We start from the raw sequence: 27,436 nt of genomic DNA on the forward strand, positions 1-27,436 counted from the left end.
TCTTGGCACAGCACTGCAAGACCGTTATCCCATCTTGAATAAAGACTGAAGTCATTTTAAAAAAACAAATCACAAAGGCCATGAATGTTTACCATGTTCAACATCTTTGTTAAGCACGTTAGCATGCTACATTTGCTAATTATCAACTATTAACACAAAATCCAGCTGAGGCTGATGGGAATGTCATTAATTTTGCAGGAATTTAGTCATAAAGATTTTGACCTGATGAGGCATTAATTAGAACCAACATTATTACAATTCATACTGAAGGGATCGTGAATGGTTGTACCAAATTTCGGGGCGATCCATTCAAAAGTTGTTGAGGCATTTTACTCAAAACCCCAAATGCCAAACTCAAGGTGGCGCTAGAAGAAAAGTCAGTGGCATTTAACCTCTGGGAACATTAATATCCGCACCGAATTTCATGTTAATCCATCCAACAGTTGAGATATTTCAGTCCGGACCAAAGTGGGGGACTAACCGACAGACGGACAAACACTGTCATGTCATGAATAACTTGTTGGCACATACCATTGCCTTGGTTTGGGATGTACAGGTGCACTGCAGATCGTTAACAGGGAGGAGCTCACTGGCCTCACAGGGGGTGTCATGGGAGAGCTGCGCTGGGTGAACTGGCAGGTGGACAGGACGCTTCAGAAGGTGGTTCAGACTGCCGTGAGTCCCGTTGTTTGGAGCAGGGCGAATAATGAGAAGATCTGGAGGAGGGAGAGAGAAAAACGGTACATTTGACGCTGCATATCAGCACATATTATAAGGAGCCATTTATTTCAGAAATTTGGCCATCATAACTGACAATTAAAATAACGTCTTGTTCCATGGGGTAATCATACAGTCGAGATACAAGGATTCAGTGACACCGCTACAAGGTTGTCGGTTGGGACAAGTAAGAACAAACTTTATTATTACTGTATTTAAGCTAAATAAAGAGAGTGTTAATTTAGGGTGTTACCAGCCAGGAACACATGTCCATTGAATTAAGGCATTTTTTTCTTTTTAATAAATCATAAGTAACCATAATTAGTAGTAGTAGTAGTAGTAGTACATAATTGAACCATATTATGGAATTACTTGGAATAAAAAAGGGAACAATTAACATAATTTTTGGTTTTGACACCTGGGTTATTGTGTTCCTTCTTCTTTTTCTCTGAAATCTGGTTGATGTAGCTGCTCTTTATTTCCTGCTATTCTTTTTTTAGATGTGCTAAACCAAATGAAATTCAGTGCAGGAGAAGTGCACCTGTTTCCTCTTCTGAACTGTGTTTAACTGTTGCTGTATCTATATCAACAAACCTGCCGTGAAAATGTTTTCATAACTAAAGAGAAAGACGGTTTCAGTAGGACCATGAAGATTAGGCCCAGGTTGCAAATTTCACTTCATTACCAGATTTGGATGACATATCTCTAAATTGTACCAAAATACTTTGATTTCAGAGTCATTAGAAACGACCAACAAGCTCATTAAAGGAATAGTTCAACATTTTAGGAAATACCCTTTCTCGCAGAGAATTAGATGAGAAGATTGATACCACTCTCATGTTTGTATGGCAATCTAGCAGTTGACTAGTTTAGATTAAAATAGCTAGCTAGCCTGGCTCTTCCAAAATCTGCCTACCAGCACCTCTAAAGCTCACTTACTAACACATAGTGTAAAAACGACGCATTGTGGTTTTATGGGGGTTATGCGCAGGACTATTTCTTGCTTCATCTGGCGAGCAGTACTTCTTGAAGTCTCCTCTGGTTGCCGCATGTGATGACAAGACTTCAGGACATGAGAGCGGTCCCTACCATCTGTCTTTCGGCAAGAAAGTAAATAAGCTTATGTTCCAAAAAGTTGAACTAATCCGGTGCTACAGCTGCAGTACATGAGGATACAGTTCAGTTCACTTACCACACATGAGGTTATATATTTCAATGTTTTCAAAAGGGGGCACAACAGTGTTTTCTTTAAATGCTGGACCGTAGCCAATGAAGATCGCCTGGAATAAGTAGATAGCCATTAACAAACTGACATTCGTGCATTTATTTGGAGAAATTTCTAAATACAAATGAGAGAGTACAGCGTACTCTCAAAAAAATGTTTGAAAAGCTTAATTTAAACTCTCTCTGTAAATCACAAGATGTCAAACACGTGTAAATATTTGAAGTGAACTTAAGCTGTAAAATGACCTTACATAACCATAAAAATGTATATTAGGGATTTCAATTCTAGGAAAGATGTTGGTTGGGTGGGTTTTGGAAGTGAGTAAAATCTATTTTAAGCACACTTCTCTGCTGTGTGTAGGCACTTTTCTTTAGAGAAGTCAGCAACCATGTAAGCTAATTATACCTGGTCAAATTCCAGGGCAAACCACGTCCGGAAACATACACTGACGTGTTGTAATGACTAACATGAAGGTAGGCAGACACACCAACACATCTTCAAATTAAACAATCTCAGTCCAGAGCAGATAATGTGCAGGTGGAGAGCAACTTCTCATAAGTATAATTACTGTGCCCAAGAAGAGTTTTAGAGCTCTACAGTATTTTTGTTGTTGTTGTGTGTTTTACTTTGGTTTCATTCATTGGAACAAAAACAGCAAATACAGAGATGTATCTTGCATTTAGACTCAAACATGAACTCCTAAATAGTGACAGCAGCGACCAATCAACTTTTAAGCTACAGATTCTGAAGCATTTGTTACCGCTGCATCCGCTTTGTAAAAGGTCTTTAAGTTCTATAAGAACTGTGTCTTGTATATAAAATAAAATCTTGAATTGTGGTTGTATGTACTTCTCTTCCGGTCTGAGCCAAATGTAACTGAAGCACAAACACTTGTTCTTGAGTATAAGATCTTCATAGCTCTGCATGCTGCCACAATATCCTACAGAAGACCAGAACTAAAACCAGCTTATAGGAGTTATCAGGCCTCCTATTTTTTTTCAATGTGTAGGTACGTTTTCACATTTCCTGTTTAGTTTAAAAAAATATCTAAACAGGATATTGTGCTAAACATATATCTTGGCGGACGCACAAACACATCTTTCCTTCTTCTGACCTGCATGTTGGTAAAGAGGTTATCTGAGCCGTGGAATCCACCGGTGCAGTACTTGACTTCCTGAGAGTTACTGTTGAGATAGAATAAAATATGTTATTTGAGGAGTTAAAATAAACAGAAAGACGGACAGAAATTATTTATTTTCAAGCTCAATTTCAGGGTCAGGCGAGTTTAATTCTATTTAACCTAAAGAGTGAGTCCCATTGCACTGCAACTGCATTAAAGTGGACTGATTGAATTCTTCAGCCTGAAACAATTGATTACATGTTTGCTATCCATCAAAGGAGTTGTTGTACATCTCCTCTACCACGCCTCATTCATTATAAATGATTGCCAACACTAATTACTGTAAATGCTTCAACTTCTGTGTGGCCAAACAAGACATTCACATTCTTTTCCACAACACCCACTGTACTATAATTTACATACAGTAAGACTTGCCAACTCCAGTTACTGTAACAGCTCTGGTATCCTCCACTACTTTATACTGTGAATAGGGGTGTTTAAGCATTTCCTATTAATTCTGTGCAATGGAATTACAATTTTCATCACTGAAGACATCTGGCGGAGCACCACTCTGGCTACATAAGTGCGACATTTAAAGCTCCATTGTGTAATTTTTTGAGTTGATTCTTAGCAAAAAAAACTTTGTTCTTTCACAAATATGTACTCATTCATGTAATTACTTCCACCAACTAATCAAAGTATTCTCGTAAGTGTAGAATCTGACATTCAGAATCATTCAGAATACATACGGGCGAGTCGCTTGAATGACGGCAGCCAAGTTGCGCTTCCATCTTTAAAATACATTAGCCAAAGAGGGACATACCTCCGCCTTTCATGCTTTTACACTCAGTGGCACTGTGACGAATGCCAGGGAGGGGGGGGAGAGTACATGTGACTCCCGGCAGATTTGAAAGCCTGTTGAAGATGGAGGATCATGCCTATTCTCAAGGACATGTAACGGAGTCGCCAAGGAAGTTAAAAAGATAATTAAAACGACAACGCGACAGGCAAAGCAACAAGACCAAAGTTAATATTGGAGGGGCTTTTTGAAGATCGAAAGAGCTCACAAGGAGCAAGGATTTTAAAAGAAACACCAAAGTTGCCTGCTTTCTTCTCGACAGGTAATTCTGCCTATTTGTGTAAATTCAAAGTTTTATAGTTGCTTGGCTAACTATAGCATGGTTGTGCATAACGCTAGAACGACGTCTAGGATACTTTTCCTCGCGTCAATGATGAAAAAGGATTGTCTACCTTGTAACATAAATGTAATCACGTGTCGTGATTTCCCTGGCAGACAACTCACGTAATGCAGTTCAAACACGGACTCAGTACAGCTAGAACAGCTGCATGTAAACGATGGCGATACTAAGAGCTAATTTCAGTTTCATTGACATTATTGTTCATACTGCTCAGAGAAATATATTAAAAACACAAACCTCCGTTGATTCTCTCCTATGCTGTAAACATTGCCTTACACAATTAATCTCGTACAATATACAGAATAATAATAGCACTGATACTTTGCTAACATTAGCTTGCGTATGTTTGGGAACCTGATAGCTGATGTTAGCAATGAAATGGTACCAAAATAACATCAAACTATTATTACACTGGAAGGAACACTCACGGACGAAGTCGTACTTCTTGGAATAATACGGCCACCGTAGGATTTAAAACGCGATCGGAATGGGAAGAGCTAGAAAGTAATATTCAGTTGGTTGTCATATACAATTTCACCGCTAGATGGGAGAAATTCTTACACAATGTAGCTTTAACAACTTTTTATGCTTTTACAAAGCTAAAGGAATCTCAGGTTTCTCAGGTCTCTCAGACCATCATGGTTTCTAACTTTGTCCTTACAATTTCAAGATTTCCAGTTAATTAAATGAACCGGTATTTTTACATCAATTCTGCACTACAAATTCTCCAACTAATTCAATCAATGGAACACAAAATAACCATTTTGAAATGCGTTGATTTCACTTGAACATGCATGCTATGTTGTGTTTAACTTTACCTCAATTTAATGCCCAATGACCAGGGTCAGTGGAATTTCTTTTTGCAACATGTAGCCAAACAGCTGCAAAGGCCTTTTGTCACATACTTTGACAGCCAAAAACAGACAAGTTGTAAACAGAGTCAACACATTTTTCTGTTTATAAAGTAACGTAGTAATCTGGTGCAATAAATTATCAGCTGGGTCATCTTAGGTTTTCGCCCTTTTGGCTATATTTATGCTACAGTAAGCAGTTTGGAGAATGTTCTTAATGCCTTTTTGAAGGACCGGAGGTAAACTGACTGTGTGTTTAAAAAACTAGTTCAAAGTTCAAAAGGTCCACTAGTTGTTTTTTTTTGTTTTCAACCGCTTCTAATGGTCTTCTTCAGTGTATGGAGTTAGCTTAAGGCTGAACCATGCTTCTCCAGGCTGCATGTAGGCAAATATACACAGGGGTTGTTTGGAGATGTTTGTGTTTCTTTTAAACTTGTACGTACAACTTGTTATTTTGTAAGATATACTATTCCCAAAGGTCAAGCATACATTTCCAAGCTCGAAATGAAGTGTTTGGTGGTTTGAAAAAAACTTCACAAGGATTTTGATTGACGTGTGTTAAATAACTGGATTTAATCAAGACACAATGTTGGGTTGAACTATGCCTTTTGTTAGGTTTATTCCCCAACACTGTACCTCTTTAAATAAGTTTGTCTTCTTTCTTCCATTCTTAACACAGTTTGATGAACTGTCACAGAACTTGGTGGACTGCTCAGTGACTTACAGTGCAGCCTGCCATCCCTGCTTCATATAGAGGTGTCCTCTCTCTATGCGTTTGTTGTTGGCAAAGTGCAACCTTTTGGGGAGGTTTTCTTTGAGGTAGGGCCTCATTGGCTGGTCAGGGGTCCTGCACTTCAGAACAGACACAGCAGAGAAAAATCAACACACAGCAGCGGGAGAATGGGGTTGTTTGACGTGAAGCCACGCAAGCAGATAATTTTTCATTCTTCTTATCAATACAAAAGTCACATTTTGGAATACTTCACATACCGACAGGTTCTTCATCAGGCCCTCATAGTCGACTGAGGAGAGAAACACAGGACAAGGTCAGCCACACTGGTTACAAAACCGACACTAAGTGATGATGCAAAGCTGGGATAAGGGGAAGTTGGGTGTTATCGACAGGAACTCACAGGAAAAAAAATCCTCTGGGAGGCGGCTGGGTCTGATGCGAGCAGCCGGGCCTTGGATGACAGAAAATCCATCGGTTTTGTTCAGGTAGCTTGACACATATGCTGCCTTTTCACATGAAGCCTCCTCCATGCCTGTAAAAAAAAAAAAAAGAAGATAAAATATAAAGTTGTCTTCAGTTTCTTTTATGAATGGTGAATGTGTATGTTTGAATTTGTAAAATATTTTACAAATGTAGCTACGATAGCATGAAATGTGTGAAGTGTGTGCAATGTTACTAAACTTTATTCAAAAAAAAAAAAATAAAAAAGGAAAAAAAAATAAAAAAGGATTAAAATGTACAGCACGTTAATAGATTTATATTTACAGTGTACATTTTTTGGCATATTTTGAGTGTGACATGACCTTGTCCTTGATGATGAGCTGCAGACTAATAACTAGCATCAGAATATCTTCTCTTGGAAATTATGTCTTTGATGAGGATAGCTGGGCATCGCCCTGAGCCACGCTGACTTCCTCGCATTGATCGTTAATATACCTAATTACAAGACTAAACATATGGTCTCCAGATGTCTAGAGAAACTTCTCGTCACAAAGTATACTCTTAACATACCACTGAGAACACTTTTTTCCAGTTTACTCTCAGATAACAGACTCATTTTTCATTAGATTTCTCTCTGGCACCGACCTGTAGTTCTCTCCTGTAACAGGTGCAATGACTCAACCAAGTCAAACATTTGAAGATGACACTGAGACGCTAAAGTCCCCCATCAGTGGCACACAGGCTCTAAGACGACTACTACTGTGAAACCACAGAGATTTAGGAGGGATGCACCAAGTTTGTTTTGGAGCAAATGCACAGCTTTAAATAAAAGACAAAGAAAAAGACTCTGAATTGCTTAAAAGTGTAAATTTCCTTCTCATTGTACTGTTAATGATTTCTTTTACCTGAATTATTGATGGTTTTGTCACCTTACTCTCTATATAATGACACTGTCAACTGTACCACAGCTGTGTGCAGGCTGTGCAGTCATCTCACCGTGGTCTGATATGATTATAATGTTGACACAGCGGTGTAGGTTTTTCTGTATCAGGCCATCCATCAGCATGCCCAAAATCCTGTCCACATTTTCCAAGGCCTGAACGACCTGAAAGCACAACAGCATTTAAAGCTTTAACAGAGTTACTGTGGCAGGAGAGTCTATCATGTCAAAAACAATACGCTTTTGCAAATAAATGATTAGCAAATATAAATGATTAAAACGGTGGTGGCAGCATGGTTCACAACCTTTTTTTCTATAAATGTGGATTCATTTTACATTTGGAATGAAGGTAAGATGCTGTATGAAAAATAAAAATACTTAAAACAACAAATCTGGTTCCAGTTTTCCACGTCTAAGTATTAGATAATAAATATAATTTTTTAACAGAATCTTTAACTATCATTCAAAATGATCAGTCGTCATTAAATTACAATTAGTTCCCTATAAATTTTTCTTTGAATAGTTATATATGATATATGGAGCTGGAACTATTACAGTGGATCAACAGAACTAACTAATTGGCACATTTAACAAATTTTTCAAGCAGAAATGCCAAACATGAGCCAGTTTCAGCCTCTAAAATGTGATTTGCAACTTTGTCTCATGTGATAGTTAACTGAATATCTTTGTGCTTTGGACTGGTGGTTGAATGAAATAAGCAATTCGAAGATATCACCTTGGCAATGTGGTAATGTAACAAGCAATTGTCAAAATGTTCTGACATTTTATAGATTAACCTGTTGAAAATAATCAGCAGTAATCAATAAGGAAAATAGTTGTTTGTTGTAGCCCCAGTCAAATATCACACAGCTCCACAACCAGAATTTCACATTTTTCCAGATCTTTCAACTGCATCTCACAGTCTTCTTCTGTGGGTCGAGTTTATGACAGTCCTTCCCTCACATGTACAATAAGACCATCAAATGACTGAAGATCTGCATTTATTGTAGGTCACGTGATGACGACTGAGCCATCTCTACAGTATGACAACAAAGCAAACTCCATGAAGACCGCAAGATGCAACCGAAAGCTCTAGAAAAAGTGGACCTTAAAGATTTTGTCTCAAAGGGTCAAGGTTGGACTTTCTCGTGATTTGTTATTGCTCTGTCTAGTCAGATGTTCTTTTAGGTAATTAACCACCAGCTTATAATTACAGGTTAAATGTTTAGTGACGGACTGACCTGGCTGCTCGCTGGCCCATAATGATGTCCAGATGAGTCAGGTTCGTCCAGGTACAAAGTGTAGAAGTCAGGTCTAAAATCACAAAGGCAAAAGTTAAGTGTGATTTTAGATGGTGACTCACAACATTTTTAATGATAATGAAGAACATGTGGTACCTTTCTCCCTGAGGTAAACTGAGCCATTCCAACAGTGTTGACACTCTCTGCTCAAATGTAATTCTCCTGTGCACACAAAAGGCTCCATGTGATTTATGAACTCATAACTGTAATACACCACTATAGTATGCCATTACGTAATGTTCTAGTCATGAATTTAAATGTATGTAATGTAATTGCATTACTCTTACTTGTCATACAACTTGTAGAAGTCTGGGAAGGTGCCATTGATTTTTACATCTGAGCCAGGCCAGAAAAAGGTTCCTGCTTTCAGTTTCTGACGCATGGCAGTGATCCAGACCTGAGAGGAGGAGAGGAAAGGAGAGGAGAGGAGAGGAGAGGAAAAAAAGAGGAGAGCGGAGGAGAGGAGAGGAAAGGAGAGGAGGAGAAGAAATGAAAGAATAGGACAGGAAAGGTGGAGAGAAAAGGAGAGGAGATGAAAGGGGAGAAAATGACAGGGGAGGGGAGAGGAGATGAGAGGAGACAAAGGAAAGAAGAGGAAATGAGATGAGAGGAGAGGAAAGGAGATGAAAGCAGAGGAAAGCAGAGGAGAGGAGATGAGAAAGGACAAAAGAAAAGAAAGGAAAGAGAAGGAGAGGAAACGAGATGAGAGCAGAGGAAAGGAGATGAAAGTAGAGGAGAGGAGATGAGATGAGAGGGGAGAAAAAAAAGAAAGGATCATAAGGAGAGAGATGAGTGTGTCATCTAGGTTCATGAATAATTCAGACAGACTAAGCTGTAGTAGACGAATACCTCATTCATTCATCTCAGTGCATCAAAGCAGCAGTGTTTAGTCCATTGATCCATAGGATGAAAGTGTAATCACTCACAGCCCAGAAGACTGATGGAAATCTAACTGCATATTTTTAAGTCAAATCAATACCTATCAGACTGATCTGCAGTTACAAGTGTTTTGTCTATGCAGCAGGCTTGTAAACATGTTTTGCCAAATGGTTCATTATGAAAGAATTCATTCCAGGAGTCATCGTTCATCTATTTGTCCTTCACTCCTGGAAAGTCCTTTGACTACTGCATGGTGTATTTTCAGGAGGAGCCTGTCACACAGTTGAGGAATGAGATTTAAGAGACCTCCCATTTGAAGGGGAACCACAAAGCGTCAAAACAAGCACAACTCGCAGCCCTAACAAGCTGTCATTTAGCACGAGCAGAATCTATAATTATATCAAGTATGAAAAAATGCTGTTTGCAGACACCAAATTACAGCACGATCTGAGCACAATGCTTCATAATTCTTACAGACAAGACAAGTGCCTCCTCTTGATTCATGTCAGGTTTCCCCACAAAAGCAGGGTGTGTTAACTTTTACATGTTACAGAACAATACTGTCTGGCTCTTTTGATGTGTAAAGAAAATATTTTTGATTGGTCAGCCTTGCTCAGCGAAAACTAAATTTTCCTAAAATGGTCATTTTTAGGTCACAGATTTGGCTTTTTCTAGACTAATATTTACTGTACAGTGAATTTACATCTTTGTGCACAATACTGTGGTCTCACAGTTTCACTTACCGGCTCTCCTTGATACCATTTTGGGTTTAATTTCTCCTCAGTTTTCAAGCTGAAGGAAGTGTTTTGGCTCACGTCGTACATCTTGTTGTCCACAATCCCATGAGACTCTGGATAAAGACCCTGCAGATAAAAGCACACAGTCAACATGAACTGTTTTGATTCTGTGGCTACAGGGATTTAAAGTGATTACCTCCTCTCTCCAGTCTTTCCTACCTAAATATTACTGGTGGCCATAGCAGTTTATTGTGATTGCAGGGTCTGATTTCAACCAAGAGAGGTGAAAGACACTCTGTAAGCCCCTCGGTTCTGCTGCTGCTCCTCTCCACAAGCACATGTAAGCCATTAAGCCTCCACAGTAACCTCTATACTACTGTGACGAGAGAGACACTGACTCTACAATCGCAGGGAAAAGCGCCAAATTTCACTGTTGAAGTGTGGTACACTGACAGCAGTGGTGGAAAATAAGGATGTACATTTACTCAAGTAGAATTTTAAAGATATTTTCCAGCGGGAAATATTGTACTTTTTACCCCACTATATTGATTTGACAGCTTTACTTTTCAGGTTACATTTTTCACATATAAAAAAACAAATAAGCTGATGACATTCAAAACATTCTTAAAGTCTTTAGTAGTTTCCAACCTTTTTTAGCTTGTAAACTCGTACAAAAAAAGCAGTGTCTACTCGGGGGCTCTTGTTAGGTTTCAGATATCTACTGTAGGCTATTAGTAGAACCACCAAAGAGACATTTCTCCTCTAAACTTCTCAGATGGTTATGTTTAAATAACTGTTCGATAGAAAGTAGGATAGAAAACTCCAAAGCAAAGATGGTAGAATATTACAAACAATGATTACAAATTTATCATGCCCAATTAATTATCTCAAGAGAAAAGTACTGGTACCCAAAGGTGAGTCAAGCAGAGCTGTAACATACAGTGGAAACACGGCATAAATGACTTGGCTAAGTAGGTTAAACTAGCTCCATTTAAAACAGCTACAGCAGTAAAATGCTACTGATGGATTACATCAATCTAAACTACAAAATATCAACCGAATATTATAATATACACTATATCAGTCACAGGGGCCATTTTTCTGTACAGCAAGTACTCTTTGATACTTTACAATAAGAACATCTTGCTGAAAACACCCCTGTTTTAAATGCAGGACTTCTTCTTCCACCACTGACAAAACAAGTCAGACAAAACAATCTGTCCAATGAATCAACCCTCTGACTTTGTGACCTGACCACAAAAGACTTACAGTCACAATGCTGTAGTGGTTGGGAAAGGTCTTTGTTGGATAAACAGGCCTTATGTACGGCGTTGTTGTCCCATGGTTACCTGCAACACAGTAATGTTAGTCACTGAGGATGCTTAGTAAACCACGAAAAGCTGTTGAGTCAACAATGTTGGTGACTTACGTAACTTGTTGATGACAGGAAGGTGGCTGCTGTGATCTTTCAGGTACTTAGCCCTGAAACCGTCCAAGGACACCAGGATGAGAGGAGGCCTGGAGAAACTGGGTGGGAAGACAGAGAGGAAGAGTGATGCTTTAAGTGGACACTGAGGTGGGTTTGTGAATGGGAAATGGAATAAATACTCCGCAGGAGACAGGGATATCTTTGGCACCAGTAGTGTAGCAGTAGTGTTGCAGTGGGTCTGTGTAGAGAGAGTACAAAGCAGCTCTTTGACTGAGCAGGCAAGAAGAAAAAAAGAGAAATCACAGAACACACAAACACACAGAGGAGGTGAACAGGAAGAGAAATGTCACTGTACGGTTGATAAATCAAGGACTAAGAGACTTCTCTTGGTCTCTGCAGATTATTTTGTTCTCACTTCACTGGGAGCACTGCATTCATTTCATTGTCTGCAAGAGTTTCATGTTATTGCTTCTTTAACTGTGATTAGTTATACAGCTATCAAAAAATTTATTTTATAAATTAATACATTAACTAAATAAAGTAGCCTAAATAATTTGGTCAAAATAAGAAAGGGGTTACATTTAAATAAGAAATGGAATTCAAAATCAATTTGAAAATGCAGTTTTTAAAGGATCAATAAATAAATGGATTTCACTGAATAAACAATCCAAGTTTTAATCAGGAAATTGGACGAGCCATTCGATTTTCCATTTAGCATAATTTGGAAAATATTTAAACACGTAAAAAGAATTTTGCAATCAGCACGTTCCAGAGGAGCTTCCTCTCTCTGTGTGTAAAAGCCAAACCACATATTAAAATAAAAGTGTGGTTTGTCAACAACATTAATTTGTTTAAAGATATTTTAAAACCAAAAATAGCTTATTTGGAGCCACAGGTTTTCTTTTCCATAGACTAATGAGTCTGTCTGGGGTTACTCCCTTACCGAAGCAGAAACGCACACCCTTGTGACCATACACTCATGCACTCACACACACACACACACACACACACACACACGGGCACCAACACACGCCTGATTACTCAGTCATTAGCTTGGTTTCCATAGTTACTTTTTCCCGTCATAAAAAAAGAATCAAGAAGCATGTGTTTTGGTCATTTACACACTTCTAAAACAAAAAAACTAAGAGGAACTGACAGTGACAGAAATGCTTTTCTATTTTTCTCTGTGGTCTCAGTAAAGGTCTCACTAGAAATGTCTACTGGGAACAATGGGCTCGACTCAGGAAGAGTGTGGGAGTTACAGCTGAAAAGCATTCTCAGCACTAAAACATGCTGAAAGATATTGTGCAGAGGAAGAGAGGAGCTATTGCAATCCAAACTTGGCCAGCGGAGATTTGAGGAATTGTTTTCTATCACTGTAAAACCACATCAGTTCTCACATTTCAACAGCAGAACAAGAGTATTGTATTACCCAGGTGGACATTGTGACAGTTGAATTTCCTTGTATGGCAGCTGCAGCCAGAGCTCACCGTCTGCTGGAAAAGAGAAGTGTTGTCTGTTAAAAAAGACTGTTTTTCCAGTTGCATGCAGGACTTAATGATATGAAACACCAGATAACTTAAAAAAAGACTAATGAACCAGACTGTTTGGAAGATAATGTTTTAGAACATTAAATATTCATGACTAAATACACAACAATCAATTGCAAAGGAATACATTGTGTTAATCTACAATGTTGTTTACCTGCGGACGTTTATCAGGCTTGCTAATGCTAACACAATGTGGTAACAAACTGGGACTACGGTTCTGCTTTTGGCGCGGCAGCTGCCACAGTCAGGGGGTCAACATGTGTACTGAACCTCAGAATCTTGCCTATTTCGTCACAGTTAGAAAGGGGCGATTCGGCTGAACAGATTTAGTCTCATTTTATCCTATTATTCTCTTTCCTGTTCACTGATGAAGTTCCTGCTATTCTGTATGCCATTTTGACTGTCCTGAAACTATTTCACTTCATCATGAGACTTTAAGTGTATCCTGAACTGATTAAGTCTGTCTGCCTTTTTCTAGTTTACACTGTAAACCCAGATTTTGTTAAACTTTTTAGTGGTCACTACTTATTCTTTCATGTTTTGTTAAAAACCATATTCATTACTAAACCACATTAGTTTGTAATAATTAACTTAAAGGTGCTCTAAGTGATGTGACACGTTTTTTAGGCTACAACATTTTTCGTCACATACAGCAAACATCTCCTCACTATCCGCTAGCTGCCTGTCCCCTGAACACACTGTAAAAAAACACGGTCTCTGTAGACAGCTCAGGCTCCACAAACGGCAACAAAAACAAACTGCGCCAACCTGCACAACGAGCCATAACAAACAGTGTTCCAGCCAATAACCGACAAGAAGGAGGTGGTTGAGCCATCACTGCAGCAGCGTTAGCACGTGGGCTACTTCCACAATGCCTAGATGAATATAAGTGATTATGTGTGCAGCGCAAAAATAAATTCTGTGTAGTGCCTCTTTGAAAAAAAACAAACACCCTTATTTATTATTTATTAAGAGTTCAATACTAAAAAACTAATTTAATCTACTTCATCAGGACTATGGGTTTGGTTTGACCCAATTTGTCAAACTGTGACAAATACACATCCTTAACTTTTTTTTCCAACTGAGCCCACTTCAAAACAGCAAAGACAAAAACAGAGAAACAAAAATCTCTCATGTCAAATACCCAGCACTTTGGCAGAAGATCTCGTCTACATGTAGGATCCCATCATTCCTAGTAAGAAGCTGATTGAGAAAGTGTGTTTTCAGGGCCTTTAATGTCAAATGAAATGGGATTAATGAGTCATTTCAGTGCAAGTTAGTACAAGAGGAAACGAAAGTGTAGAAATGCAGATGTCATCTACACATTTATGAGATGACTAAAGACAGAAAAGACTGAATGTTCCCTGTGTTTGGCTAGTGAAGTCTTTCTTTGGAGCTAGTAGAGGGCACAATTTTGTGAACCACACAAACATGTTCCGTAAAGGTACTAATGAATAACAGCACAGATTCCGTACTCAACAAAGAATAATTACTAAACCATCACATTTTTAAATGAGATTGGTGTGCTGGACAGCATGTGTTTTCATATAAGAGAAACCATCAAGGAGGGAAAAAAACAGCTGTCTAAAAGAGCTGTGATCATTTAACTCGTGACCACATAATCTTTATATTTTAAGGCCACACATGCACGTGAAACAAGAGACATCACAACCTTTATTTTACTTAATCTGAGGGAACTACAGCATCCACAAAATGTACACATTATTTAAACCTGCACTAATTAATTTGACACTTTAGGGCAGTAAACACAAAATGTATGTGTTATGTAGAATACTTTAGCAAACAGTTGCCTATTTACACATCTAGCAGACATAGTGCAACATTAGCACTTATTTGGAGTCATGTTTCTGACCATCTGACACATTTAAATAAAATATTTACTTCTTTTAGCTCTTTACCAACTCCTGAAGGAATTGTTTGCTTCCTTAGCTGCTAAATGATCCACTATGTTCATCAGATAGTTGCTAACTGTGTCTGTCTGCAGAGTAGAGTGATGAATCTCTCAATCACTCTCTCAAATATTATTTGGGCTGACTAGTTAACCCCTCCCATCATATAAAACCATACTGGACCATTAGCTAGTGTGAGTAGGAATATACAATAAAAGTTTTGTGTTTAGATTTCACCGGTCAAAAACTGTTTCATTTACAAAGAATGTAAATTACTTCTTCCTCCTTCTGATCCAACAGTGTGGGTAAGGGAGGTGTGGGTAAAGGTCAATAATTGTCTACATCTCCATATACCGATGTATTGAGGAACCCCCCCCCTCAAATTAAACAGAGGACTATGCTGAGTAGTCTTTTTTGTCTTCTCTTTAGTGAGGAGACGAGTGCGTCTCATGTTGGTGTGGCAATAAAGTATGATTTGAAAGTGAGTCAAGTATGTGTCAAGCACTTGTAACCCAAACATGATAGAAATACATCCTCTATTGTTTTTGGAAACAAACTATGTCTTGCTCAAGGACATTACCACAGACAAGGTGGCTCTAAGCAGGAAGCTTTGAGGAACTGTACTCCCAATACAATCTGTGAAGTCTGCTGCTGACTGGACACATGACGGAGGGAGTCTTAGCATGTCAGTGAGAAAGCCCCTCCTCACTGCCTCTCAGGGCCAGGAGTGTGGTTTGGACTGAACATGGGGATGCTCTGTCTAAGGAGACAAGTTGCTGTGGTCTATAATCTACGGGAAAACCCAGCTCTAAGCATTTCATACTACACACTGTGTGTACTGTCAGCCTCTAGGAAGAAGTAGAGTCCCAGGTTATTTTTATTACTTTTAATCTGCTTCCAAAGGCCTTACCAAGAAAGCAGCGTTATGGAAGATGTAGAGGTTCCAACAAAGCTGCATATATGTGAAAAACGCCCCAAAAAGAGTCGGAATGAGTGCAAAGTCAAGATTTATTCTACCCACATGGCCTTTCATGTTAGCTGGGTGGGAAATATAAGTTAAAGGGAAATGCCACAGCAGAGAGAGCACCCCGCCCAGGGCTGGGGACAGTTGCCCACAGTCACCACGGTGCCTCCGAAATGGAAGAAGGGTGTTTTGGCACAGCGGTTTGCAACAAAGAGCATACTGACACCACTGCCCACGTCTAAATAGAGGGAATCTATAGCTGTAGAAAAAATGCCAACCTCGGGTGAACATTCCTGTCTCGCTTAAATGTGTTTTTATGACGTGTTTTGGAAAGTGGGCAAAAAAAATTCTTGAATCGCAACACCATGACGGAAAGATATCCTGTAAACAAATCATATGCAGTCTTAGGAGGTTTCTTTCACTTCACTTCACTTGGTAACTTGACCCTCCTTCATGCTGCTGTAAATACTTCCAGTTTAGAGTTCCTGAGGGATCAGGTTAGCAGGCTCTACATTAGGTACACTCCCAGACAGCAGGTTTGTAGCCTCACAGTGGCAGGATGCAGTAGCTAATTGTAGTATGTATTTTCACCAGCCTTTACTGAGTAAGTGCTCCATAAATGTAACCTGAGATGGTTATTTCTGTCTGTCTGCCTCTCTTGTTGCAGCCAAAGTTTTTTCATTTACTCTCTGTGTTGTGGAGTGAAGACCATGACTCACATAAAGCTCAGTCAGAAAATATAGTATGTTATTAACATTTAATATGTCCCACTTTGCCAACTTTATTGTAATTAAAACATGTGAAAAAAAACACAAGGTGTTTAAAATCATCAGTGCCATTCCATCAGAACTTTTTCTACAGTATTTTGACATATTAGGACCTACCATTTTACAAGCTTTAACTTCAGCCATAGAGAATGGCACTTTCCACCAACAAACCAACACCGCGCTGATTTTCGTTATGCCAAAGAAGGGTAAAGATCCTATGGATTGCTCAAATTACAGGCCCATCAGCCTCATTGGGACTGATATTAAGCTTTATTCCAAAATCCTGGCTCTACGCTTAGAGGGCTTTATCGAGAAGCTAGTCCACCCCGACCAATCAGGTTTTATACCCAAGCGTCATGCTGCAGACAATATACGCAGACTATTTCATGTAATAGAAGAAGCCAAAAACCTTCCAACAACGGCAGCAGTTTTATCAGTGGATGCGGAAAAGGCTTTTGACTGCCTAGAGTGGAACTACTTGTGGCAAGTAATGGGGAGGCTTGGTTTGGGGGCCAAATTCATTGACATTGTGCATACTTTATATACGAATCCCACGGCCATAGTCTCAACCAATGGATTGCACTCTCAGCCGTTTCCCATTAAGTGGGGCTCGCAAGAAGGATGCCCGCTTTCCCCCATGCTATTTGCAATCTCTCTTGAACTGTTAGCCCAAGCCATAAGGCAAAATCTAATCTGTAATATCCAGATTAAATCCAGTAGCAGCTCAATATCATTATTTGCAGACAATATTTTGTTGTACATTGCTGATCTTGAGGACTCTATCCCAAAAATTATTAAGATCGTGAACAAATTTGGCTCAATCTTTGGCTATAAAATTAACTGGAATAAATCTAACATTCTTTTATTGAACAACAGGCATGTGGCATCAACCATTAGTGTTACAATACCAACCCAAAGCAAAATTACATATTTGGGCATCACCATACACGCATCCCTACGGCGAGTTATCCAGGACAACTATGAAACTATATTAAGTAGTGTTCAAAGGGATCTGGCCAATTGGTCTGCGCTACTAGCATTGCTACGGTCCAGGATTGCTGTTATATAGTACATAGTTCCTTGTGTGAATTTCTTAAGTACAATGATACCCTTACTCCCACCAATACATTTCTGGAAGAAACTTGATACCTTAATTCGGCAATATATTTGGAATAATAAACAAACTAGGCTAAAATACTCTACCTTGCAATGTACCGCAAACATGGGAGGCCTGGCCCTCCCCAACCTTAAAGTGTATCACAGAGCCTTGAGAGTGTGGATAGACCCCTCATCTACAGTCCCATGGAAAGAAATAGAGCAAAACCTCACTGGAAGTCTAAGACTGCAAGACCTGGCCTTGGCAGGTGTGTGTCCAAAAAAGTGTATGCTAGCCTATGGCTCTATTATCACCAACACATTGACTAACTTTAAACAGGTGGAGGAGCAACTATGCTACACCAACAAGTGGCATCTGGACACCCCAATTTGACACAATACACACTTAATGTCTGGTAACAAACCCTTTGCTTGTAAGCAGTCAGACAGAGGCATTTATACTGTAAACCAGCTATTCAACGAGAAAGGTATGTTGAGTTTTGAAGACCTAAGACCTAGTTTTGAGGTCCCCAGGACATCCGTCTTGTATCTGTGCTTAAGAGCAGCCCTAAAATGTTTCTGAGTGCCATGGGGAAACAGTCTTGAGCCGCACCCAGTTATTAAATGGTTAGTTGATTTTCCTGTGAGAGGATCTATGCTATGCTGATGCAAGTATCCGTAGGAGAACTCCCAATAGCAAGGAAATGGGAGCGAAAGCTGAGCATTGAGGGGAACGCAATTAATTGGGAGACAGTTTGGGACAACATTTTCCATTGTTCCAAGAACCCAAATCACCAGCAGATCCATTTCAACATAGGTCATAGGATATACTGGCACGTTCTGTCAACCTGAACAAACTGGAACTTTCCTGCACATGGTCTGGGAGTGTGAACAGGTGCATGAGTTCTGGAATAAAACAACATCAATAATATCTGATGTGATAGGATGTTGAATTCCTACTGACCCGATTGTCTTGTTACTTAATGATGACTCTAAATTACACGTGATGATTACAATGATAGCTCAATGCTGGCTCCCCCCAACCCCCACTCGCTTTGTATAAAACAGTGGTTGCCGTATTTTCTAGACATAGTTATGCTTGAGCTCTCTACAGATTATTATATTAACAAAGCCAAATCATTGACTATAGATCAATGGAAAAACGCAGCAGCACAAGTATCAGTCCTAATGACCTCAGCATCACAAGAATTAGAGGAGAGTGACTAGGCAAGGTGTGCTCACTGTTTTTGCTTATGTGTTGGTTTTTGATTTCCTCGAGACCACAGAGGGTGGGGGGTGGGAGAGGGTTTTTGATCTTGTTCAATTGTGTTTGTATGTTCTGTATGTTCAAAAATATAAAAATAATAAAAAATTAATCTATAAAAAAAAATCATCAGTGCCTACCTTTCCCATCACTTTTCTTTCTCAGAGACAACACCACAGCCAAGATGACCACCAATAAGCACAGCAGCAGAACCTAAAATCCAGAGAACAATGTCAGGATGTTTGTTGAAGTTAGTGAAGATAACAGTTCATAAATCACATGCTGACAAACTGAACAACAATATTTAAATGTCTGCATGATATTTTGAATAATACTGTGGTGAAAACAGCCTTGGCAAAAAGCTTATTCTACTGGCACTCTAGACACAATCTAGTGTCAGCTACATGCCTTGTGACCATAATAAAAACTGACTTCTGGCTCCTTGGGAGAAGCCATAAATCAGGACATTTTGAGGAATCATAAACAACAGCGTTGGCTCTAGACAATGTTGGCTGTTCGGTCCACCACTTTGGTCCGGACTGAAATACCTCAACAACTATTGGATGGATTGGCATGAAATTTAGTACAAATATTCATGTTCTCCAGAGGAGGAATCCCACTGACTTAGGTATTTCAGCACCACCATGGGGTTACATTTGTGGTTTTTAGTGAAATGTCTTCACAACTATTGGATGGATTGACATTCATGTTTTCCTCAGGAGGAATTCTTCTGTGATCCCCTGACTTTTCATCTAGCGCCATCATCAGCTCAAAATGTAAGTTAGTGCAATACTTTGGTTTACGACCAAATACCTATCAAACTGTAATTCCCATCATCATCAGCTTTACTCTGTGCTTTGTGGAAATTAGCAAATGCTAACATGTCAAACTAAGATGGTGAACATGGTCAACATTACCCTCTAAACATCAGCATGTTAGCATGCATGTTTGCATGCTGATGTTAGCATTTAGCTCCAAGCAACCCTGTGGCTCACAGCCTCACAAAGCTGCTAACATGGCCTTTAGTTGTATTTACTTTATTTGTCCATTTTTTTATTCATTCATTACTTTGTTTTGTTTTTGTGAGACTTCAGTCTTTATACAAGATAAGATAAGAGTCTTGCAGTGCTTAGTGGAGGTGGGCTTGTTATTTATTTATTTATTTTACCCTGCCCATTGTAACCTAATCATTTCCACCATTCCCCATACACCATCTCCAACTGTCAAAATGTTGGTCTTGGCCATCTGTAATTAAAAGGTCATAGGAGGACATAGGCCTTGCTGTTTCTTTATCTTGGCTCATATCTGCCCAAAGATGGGCGAGGGGTTTGTAATTACTGTAGAGGGGCGTTTCAAAGAAGTCTGAATTAGTTAGTTTAGAGAGGTGGGGGTTCAGCAGTCTTATCATTTCTCTATAGGATTCCATGGTATATGATTTGTGCCTTGTATCCCTTTAACCATCTTGTGACCTCTGACTGACCAATAGGTTGGGAGCTTCTGCTAAAAAGGGTTACTGTAAATGCTTGCTCATCACATGACATTGACTCAGGAAAGAATCTTGCGTCTTTTCTTTGACATGACATTTTTCTGCTGCAAGAATTCCACTTCCTCACAGGAGTCATACAATTTTGATCTTGATGTGGACTATGAATCCTCCATTATTTGCAAACAAGCTTATCTCTGTTTTATTTTCAAAACTAAATCTGAATAATACACATACATCCAACAGAAGCTCACTTGTAGGAAGATGTTTAAACCATGCTGATATATACAGGGAACAAGTTAAAGTAATAATCTCAAGATTTTCCTTTAATTTAGAGCAGTTTGTGACATGTTAAACATCTAAACAAAAAAAAAAAAAAAAAAAAAAGAAAGGCGATGAAACTTCCAAAACACACTTGCAATTACCGCTTATGAAACAGAGATCTTCAAGACTGTAACTTTAAGTTGTGGCCATTTTTTTTACTTGTTTTGACACGAATACAACCCTCTGATTCAACACTAGATTATACATTTTCATGCTGTACTCCACCATGCCCTTTCATTTATTCATTGCAAAAGCTGTAGACATGCACAGTCTCAAAAGCAGGCTTGTGGGAATCATCACCCCATGAGTAATCCAAGTAGTGTGATCCACATAGCCAAGAATTCCTAAACGGTTATGCTGCTCTGTGTGCGTGGTGTCTGGCTATGTGCACTTATTTTCTCCAACTATAGGTAAAGAGAGAGGGAAAAAGAGCGAGACCTGGATTGCATGAGCTCCTTGGGAAAGACGTGGTCTTTGTGGGTTGTGAAAGTAAACAGTCTGTCTGCTGGAAACCTACTTGTTGTCTGACACTGAAACTACTTTCAGTTTTGTCTCCATTGTCCAGTAAAGACCTGATTAGACTGTTGGGAGTCCAAATCAAACTGCGACAGCACTACAAAGTCCGCATGAAGACATAAGCATGAAACTAATGAGTAATCCTCATGTTAGAGTAAAATAAAACACCCTGCTTTGTGTTCTAAGTCCCAAGATGTTGCAATCATCCTTTTGTGAGACCTTATAAAACACCACAGTGTAACAAGTACCGATATCACAATTACTAACAGCTGTACAGTGGCTGATGCTTGACAGGATAAAGTATATTATTGTCTAGACATTACCATGGCAGATTGAAAAACTAGCGCCTGTGGTTTTAGCTGGAGTTTGTTAATAAATAGTTTATAAGGTGTGTTTAATGTCAGATGATATCTGACTGTACAGTTTATATTTCAGTAATGAGGAAGATCAGTGGGTATACAGCTACATACTTCACTTAAAATGTGCCATTTAGCCAAAAAATATTAATGCATTTCATTCTTTTACCGTAAAAAAAACTGATAAAACTGATAAAAACCCTGACCATAGCTATATAAATGCAGTGTCTAATACATATAATGGCATTTCTCTTTGCTATTCTTTCAATTATGGTTTTGGTCTTTATTGCATCAAGGAGATGTGGACAATAAAGGCTGCTGTTGTCTCTGAGACTATCTGCAAGAAGAATACAATTCAGAAACTCATTCAACAGTCAAAGATGACTCATGTCAGTTCATTTATAGATAGAGGCAGTTAGTAAAAATACTGACTTTCAGCAAATATAAATCCAAAGCAACAGCGTTTGCCTTTAAAATCCTAACAACAAGATAAACAGGATGTTGTGTACAGTGAACATGTGGACACGTTTATCCCAAAACCTTAAAGTGAATTTGTTGCTATTCTTGTTCTTAAATTAGAACACGTTTAATATTTTGGGGTTTAAAAGCGTTGCTTGCACAAATCAAGCTATTTGAGGATAACACCTTGTGCTCTAGGTATATTGCAATTCACATTTTTCATTGTTTCGACATTTTTTAGACATTTTATAAACCAAACGATTATGCAATGAATTAATCAATCAAAGAAAATAATCAACAGATTAGTTGGTAATGTTAATTATTGTTAGTTGCAGCTCTAAAACTAAAAACTTGACATTCTTTAATAAAAACAAAACTCTTCTCCGTTTACTGCAACCCCTCAAACATCCACAGTAAATAGTGAACTATTGCGTAGCTGTCTCTGACTTTCTGACTTTACCAAAGTTTCATAGGTCCAGTCCTGCTTTGCACTATAAACTGTAGATCATCTTCACATGCACAGACACTTCTGGCCTCTGTCTTTCTGCACTCCAGTGAAAACATTTGGTTTGCACATTCATACTGGCAGCACTGACCGTCTGGCTGTTTGACAGCTGTGGCTTAATTACACTTGGAGTAAACAGTGTAGAAATGTAGAGGCTGTGTGTCTTTTTGATTCCTGATGATTAATGACTAATTATGGATTAATTGGCATTTAGTCTATGAAATGACAAAAAAATGTGAAAAAGCATCCCGTGAAATCTGAACATCTTGATCATGTCTTGTTTGGCTCCACCCACGCAGTTTACAATCATACTTGATTAAAAAAGCAGCAAATCCCCAAAAACTTTGATTGGCAAAGTTGCTGCAGATTTTTTGATAGACCAATCGATCCAGCTCTAAAAGTCAACCTAGACTCCAAACCTATTTGGGGTTTATGAACACATTTCAAGTAGATACATGTTGTGGTCCCAAGGGCTTTATACTCTAGTGTTACTATGTTACTAGGCTTTTGAAAGACACATAATATTTATTTCACTATATAAAGTATATCGAGCATCACGCAGGCACAAGTTGTTTTTGATCAGATGGTTAAAGGTCACGCAAGACCCAACTTGTGATTTAAAAAAACACGTTTTTCCAAACAAATCAGCAGAGATATTTTACAGTAAGAGTATGAAAGTAAATAGACTACTTAGTTATTACTTAATTATAGTTTGTAGTGTAAGAGTGGTCAGAGGTATAGGTACGCTATAGGTAGCCTATATATTAGCTCTATTAAACGTACCCCAGTAATGATTTTACAGTGGTTATTCTTCTTCCTTCCCCGTTCAGGGTTGGTCCTTTGACTCTCCAGCCCTGGTGTCCCAAACAAAGACACAGCCTGTTCCGCCGAGCGGTCCTCTCCTTTGGTTATTTCCATGCCTCTAAGCGCTGTTAAACTCCTGCCAGTGTTTTCCAGGAGGGACTGAGTGAATGGCAGGCAGGCAGAGCTTCTCCCTGGTTGAGGAGTATATGCCGCTGTATAGGATATATGACCCCTCTCTGCTCAAGTGGAGCACCGCCTTTCCTGACGTCTCCAAGTTTACAAAGCAGCATCAGCAGCATATGTGATTGATCTGAGAGAAAGAGTTGGAGGCTGCGGGTTTGATTAAAGACAGCAGAGCCGACCTCAACAGTCTGCTATTTTGGATCAGTGTCATTATCCAGGAAAGTCTGTTCACCAGGAAATCTAATGCTTGGCCACTTTTAGAAAAGAGTTGGAGCTGTATGGCTAACAGGGCTAATGCTTAATAACAAAAAGTAGACAAACTAATTCGGGATATTTATGTTTTTACGTGCCTTTTAAAAGTGTTAATCGCATCTAGTTTCTCTGTTGAGGAAGTTCAACAAAAACGTACTGTGAAGTGACTGAGTGATGCCGCCATCTTGTGGTCAGACTGGAGTAGTGCGCTGTATGTCCCTACTAATACTAATACTAATACTAATACTTTTCATAGATACTGACAGTTGAGACCCTTTTACAAAAAAAAAGGTTATGAATTTTGGTCTAAGGCACAATTAATTTATAGTTTATACGCAGTTTATATCCCTTCAATCGTTGCATATGCCTTGAGTTCTGAAAAGTTGTTGGCTAGGCTGCTTATGGTTAAACACTTAGTTTGACCATCTGACAGTGTAATACCAGTAATGAAATGGGACTATTAATAAAGTAATTCTACTGGAATTTTTGTGGGTCCCCTTTAATAATTTTTGCCCCAGTAAGAACAGTGTTGAAAACAATTGTCGTGAAATTGGCTTAAGTGAAAATTTCAATGCAAACCCTCTTTGTGAGTCACTTTTACACAAAGACAATACTGTATATCACAAAACCAGCTAATCCTCAATTCCTGTCTATTTGTCTGCCACACAATGAAACTTTACATCAATTTATATTTTATTCTGCAGTCTGTTGTTGCTTTCTTGATGACAGATGTTTGTGTACGTGATCCATAAATCACAAAACATCCATTATGTAGAAGGAACAGTACATTTTGAGTAATTCAAAATCAGTACAGTCTGTAATAATCCAGTTAGCTACAGTATAAAGCATCCACAAGATGGTGATGTTGCAACACCGGTAAAGTAACACTGCAGTTCCTTCGCTGTAGTAGAGATATTTTCATAAAGCTACAAGAAGTGCTATTACAGTAATACAACATAATACTGCTCTGGATCCCTGACAGTTTTAACAATGGCATATTTCAGCCTCTGTGAGGTCCAGGTTCCCTTCAGATCCAGTTGTGGCATGTGGTGTGATAATGGAGATCACATGTGGCTGGAACTGCTGACCTCTGACCTCTGCCTGGTCTTGCACTCATAAACAGCCCAGGGTTAACTAGTCTTTGTCTCCTCCCTGTGAATGTGTTTGTGTGTGTGTGTGTGTGTGTGTGTGTGTGTGTGTGTGTGTGTGTGTGTGTGTGTGTGTGTGTGTGTGTGTGTGTGTGTGTGTGTGTGTGTGTGTGTGTGTGTGTGTGTGTGTGTGTGTGTGTTGAATATGAAAATAAACCTGTTTTTGTGACGTCGTTTTAAGCTACAAGGGTATTCCTGCATGTGTGTGTGTGTGTGTGTGTGTGTATACTGTATGTGTTGAATATGAAAATAAACCTGGTTTTGTGTCATCATTTTAAGCTACAATGGTATTCCTGCATGTGTGTGTGTTTATGTGTGTGTGTGCTGCTGCTCAGTGAACTGCATGTCTCTCAGCAGAGTGTCTCCCTACAGCTGTTCCCAACCCAACTTGACTTCACAATATGACCTTTAATGCTGACCTACACATGTAGCACTTACTGTCCTCATCACATGTTCCTCCCGACTTGTTAAAGTCTTTTCATGAACACTTTTGATGAGTGTGTAGCTAATCCTTGGCCAAATGCACCAAAGGCATGTTGAGCTTTAAAGCATTTTATTAGACCTACAGAACGAAAAAAATGATTATATTTAAATAAAATATTCTAATTAACTATTAACTATACACTATATATTATATATAACTACATATGTAACTTTTTCATACACTGTAGAGGAATTTCAAATGTATCAAACTTTAAAGCTGCTGTATTTAATATATAATATAACTCTGAAGTCCCCTACAGTTTCCCTTAAGGAGCAGTGTCATATACAGAAGCTAGAACATCATGCTTACATGCATATTCAAGGACATCTTAAAATATTCAGCTGTTATGATTACAGTTCTGCATCAAATGGGGACATGTTAAAGCATCATTTTAGACACACCCAGCATACATTTTGTGTCCTTTAATACAGTTCAAGCTAAGTATGTGTAAACAATGCTAGGCTACACATTGTGTTCATTTTCTCATTGGTGAGTCTGCTAAAGACATTTTTTTACAAAATAATTGACAACATTAAAACAATATCTTTAATTACATCTTAAAAGCATGCATTAACAGATTGGCTTGTGCATGTTTAATTTAGTTTGTTATTCTTGAAATATTTGCATTAACATATTCTGTTGCACTGATGCATGTGTTTATGTATTTATTGTATACTCCCAAATAAGTATTATTAATTAGACCCAACAAGTGATGCAGTTTTTAGTTTTAGCAGCTTTACAGTCTTCTGTCTCAGTCTGGTGCTCTAAAATCAATTAGGCATCACTGTTTGAACAATTCCAAGTCCTTAAAGCAACGCTTGAAGTGAAGTACAGTGGCTTGAACCCAAACCGAGTCACAAGTTATGAATAACACATAAAGGCAGAGCAGCAGTAGGTGTACTTAAGGAATTGATCAACTGACAGTTGTAGGCACATCTTCCCCATGAGATTTACTGTAAGCGCTTGTAAATCTGCCATGAATTATGCATTGACCATTACACAATCTTCAGCACATTGTATTGAAAGCTTCTGTCTTCTCAGACATATCTGTTACTGACTACCTGTCAACAGGATTTACAGTCGAGCTGAATGTCTTTGGTAGATTTGCTTTTGTTTTTGTCCTGAAATAATGAGCACCTTTCAAAGCTTTTGATATACACTCACCCACAATTGGAACATAAACTGATGCTGCCCACCTACTGACTTTGTGTATACATGTTGATTTACAGTTACAGTTTTTGACACTTATTGCGCTCTTAATATAAGCATTTACAGCATGTGACAGTGAAACACGTTTTTGACGCATGCAAAGGTTTGTTTTAGATTTGTTATATCGGGCCTGCATGTTTTATAGATATATTTTATACAGTTACTATTCTGTATAATGGGAAAAGAAGTCCCAAAGCATGCCTACATCAATCTCTTCAACAACATAATGGGGGAGAGAATTCTGGTGCCTGCTCCATGATGAAACTTTATTCCTGCTAATGATGCTGTGAACATGCTGAGGTGGCATTTGACAGTTAAAAAGACAAAGCTGTAGCTCTTTTATAACTGTGAAAATTTGCCACAGGTGTCCTTTAAAAGTTTTTCTCCTCGCTTCTCTGTTTAATTGGAATATGACTCTGCATAGCTTGGTGCCAAAATGAGATATTGTCTTTGTGTTTTCTCTTATTGTAAGACAAAGAGTATTGAACTCCCAGATTTGAACAGATTTTACAGAGACATGTATCTGGTTTTACTTTAGTTTAATGACATCTTGCATCTTTGCACTGCACTTACCAGACATCATTTCTTTTT

General features: G+C 38.7%; 1 protein-coding gene across 2 annotated transcripts in view; it reads right to left on the bottom strand.

Annotated features, from left to right (window-relative positions):
- Window positions 1-23,925, bottom strand: part of enpp1 (ectonucleotide pyrophosphatase/phosphodiesterase 1) — a 33,701-nt gene extending 9,776 nt beyond the window's left edge. The window contains exons 1-16 of one of the 2 annotated variants that reach the window (XM_028604870.1): window positions 23,549-23,925; window positions 19,263-19,335; window positions 13,005-13,065; window positions 11,573-11,670; window positions 11,413-11,492; window positions 10,150-10,269; window positions 8,815-8,924; window positions 8,624-8,689; window positions 8,468-8,540; window positions 7,283-7,391; window positions 6,246-6,377; window positions 6,103-6,134; window positions 5,837-5,964; window positions 3,057-3,126; window positions 1,910-1,997; window positions 532-716 (exon numbers count right to left, since the gene is read on the bottom strand). In XM_028604870.1, coding sequence (XP_028460671.1) covers window positions 532-716; window positions 1,910-1,997; window positions 3,057-3,126; window positions 5,837-5,964; window positions 6,103-6,134; window positions 6,246-6,377; window positions 7,283-7,391; window positions 8,468-8,540; window positions 8,624-8,689; window positions 8,815-8,924; window positions 10,150-10,269; window positions 11,413-11,492; window positions 11,573-11,670; window positions 13,005-13,065; window positions 19,263-19,335; window positions 23,549-23,683 — 1,560 coding nt within the window. In that variant the 5' untranslated portion in view covers window positions 23,684-23,925. Of the gene's footprint in view, window positions 1-531; window positions 717-1,909; window positions 1,998-3,056; window positions 3,127-5,836; window positions 5,965-6,102; window positions 6,135-6,245; window positions 6,378-7,282; window positions 7,392-8,467; window positions 8,541-8,623; window positions 8,690-8,814; window positions 8,925-10,149; window positions 10,270-11,412; window positions 11,493-11,572; window positions 11,671-13,004; window positions 13,069-19,262; window positions 19,336-23,548 lie in introns of both variants that reach the window. The other variant, XM_028604869.1, reaches the window with a different exon arrangement.
- Window positions 23,926-27,436: the final 3,511 nt, after the last annotated feature.

Source organism: Perca flavescens, chromosome 18, assembly GCF_004354835.1.
Source record: "Perca flavescens isolate YP-PL-M2 chromosome 18, PFLA_1.0, whole genome shotgun sequence".
Classification (NCBI taxonomy): Eukaryota; Metazoa; Chordata; class Actinopteri; order Perciformes; family Percidae; genus Perca; species Perca flavescens.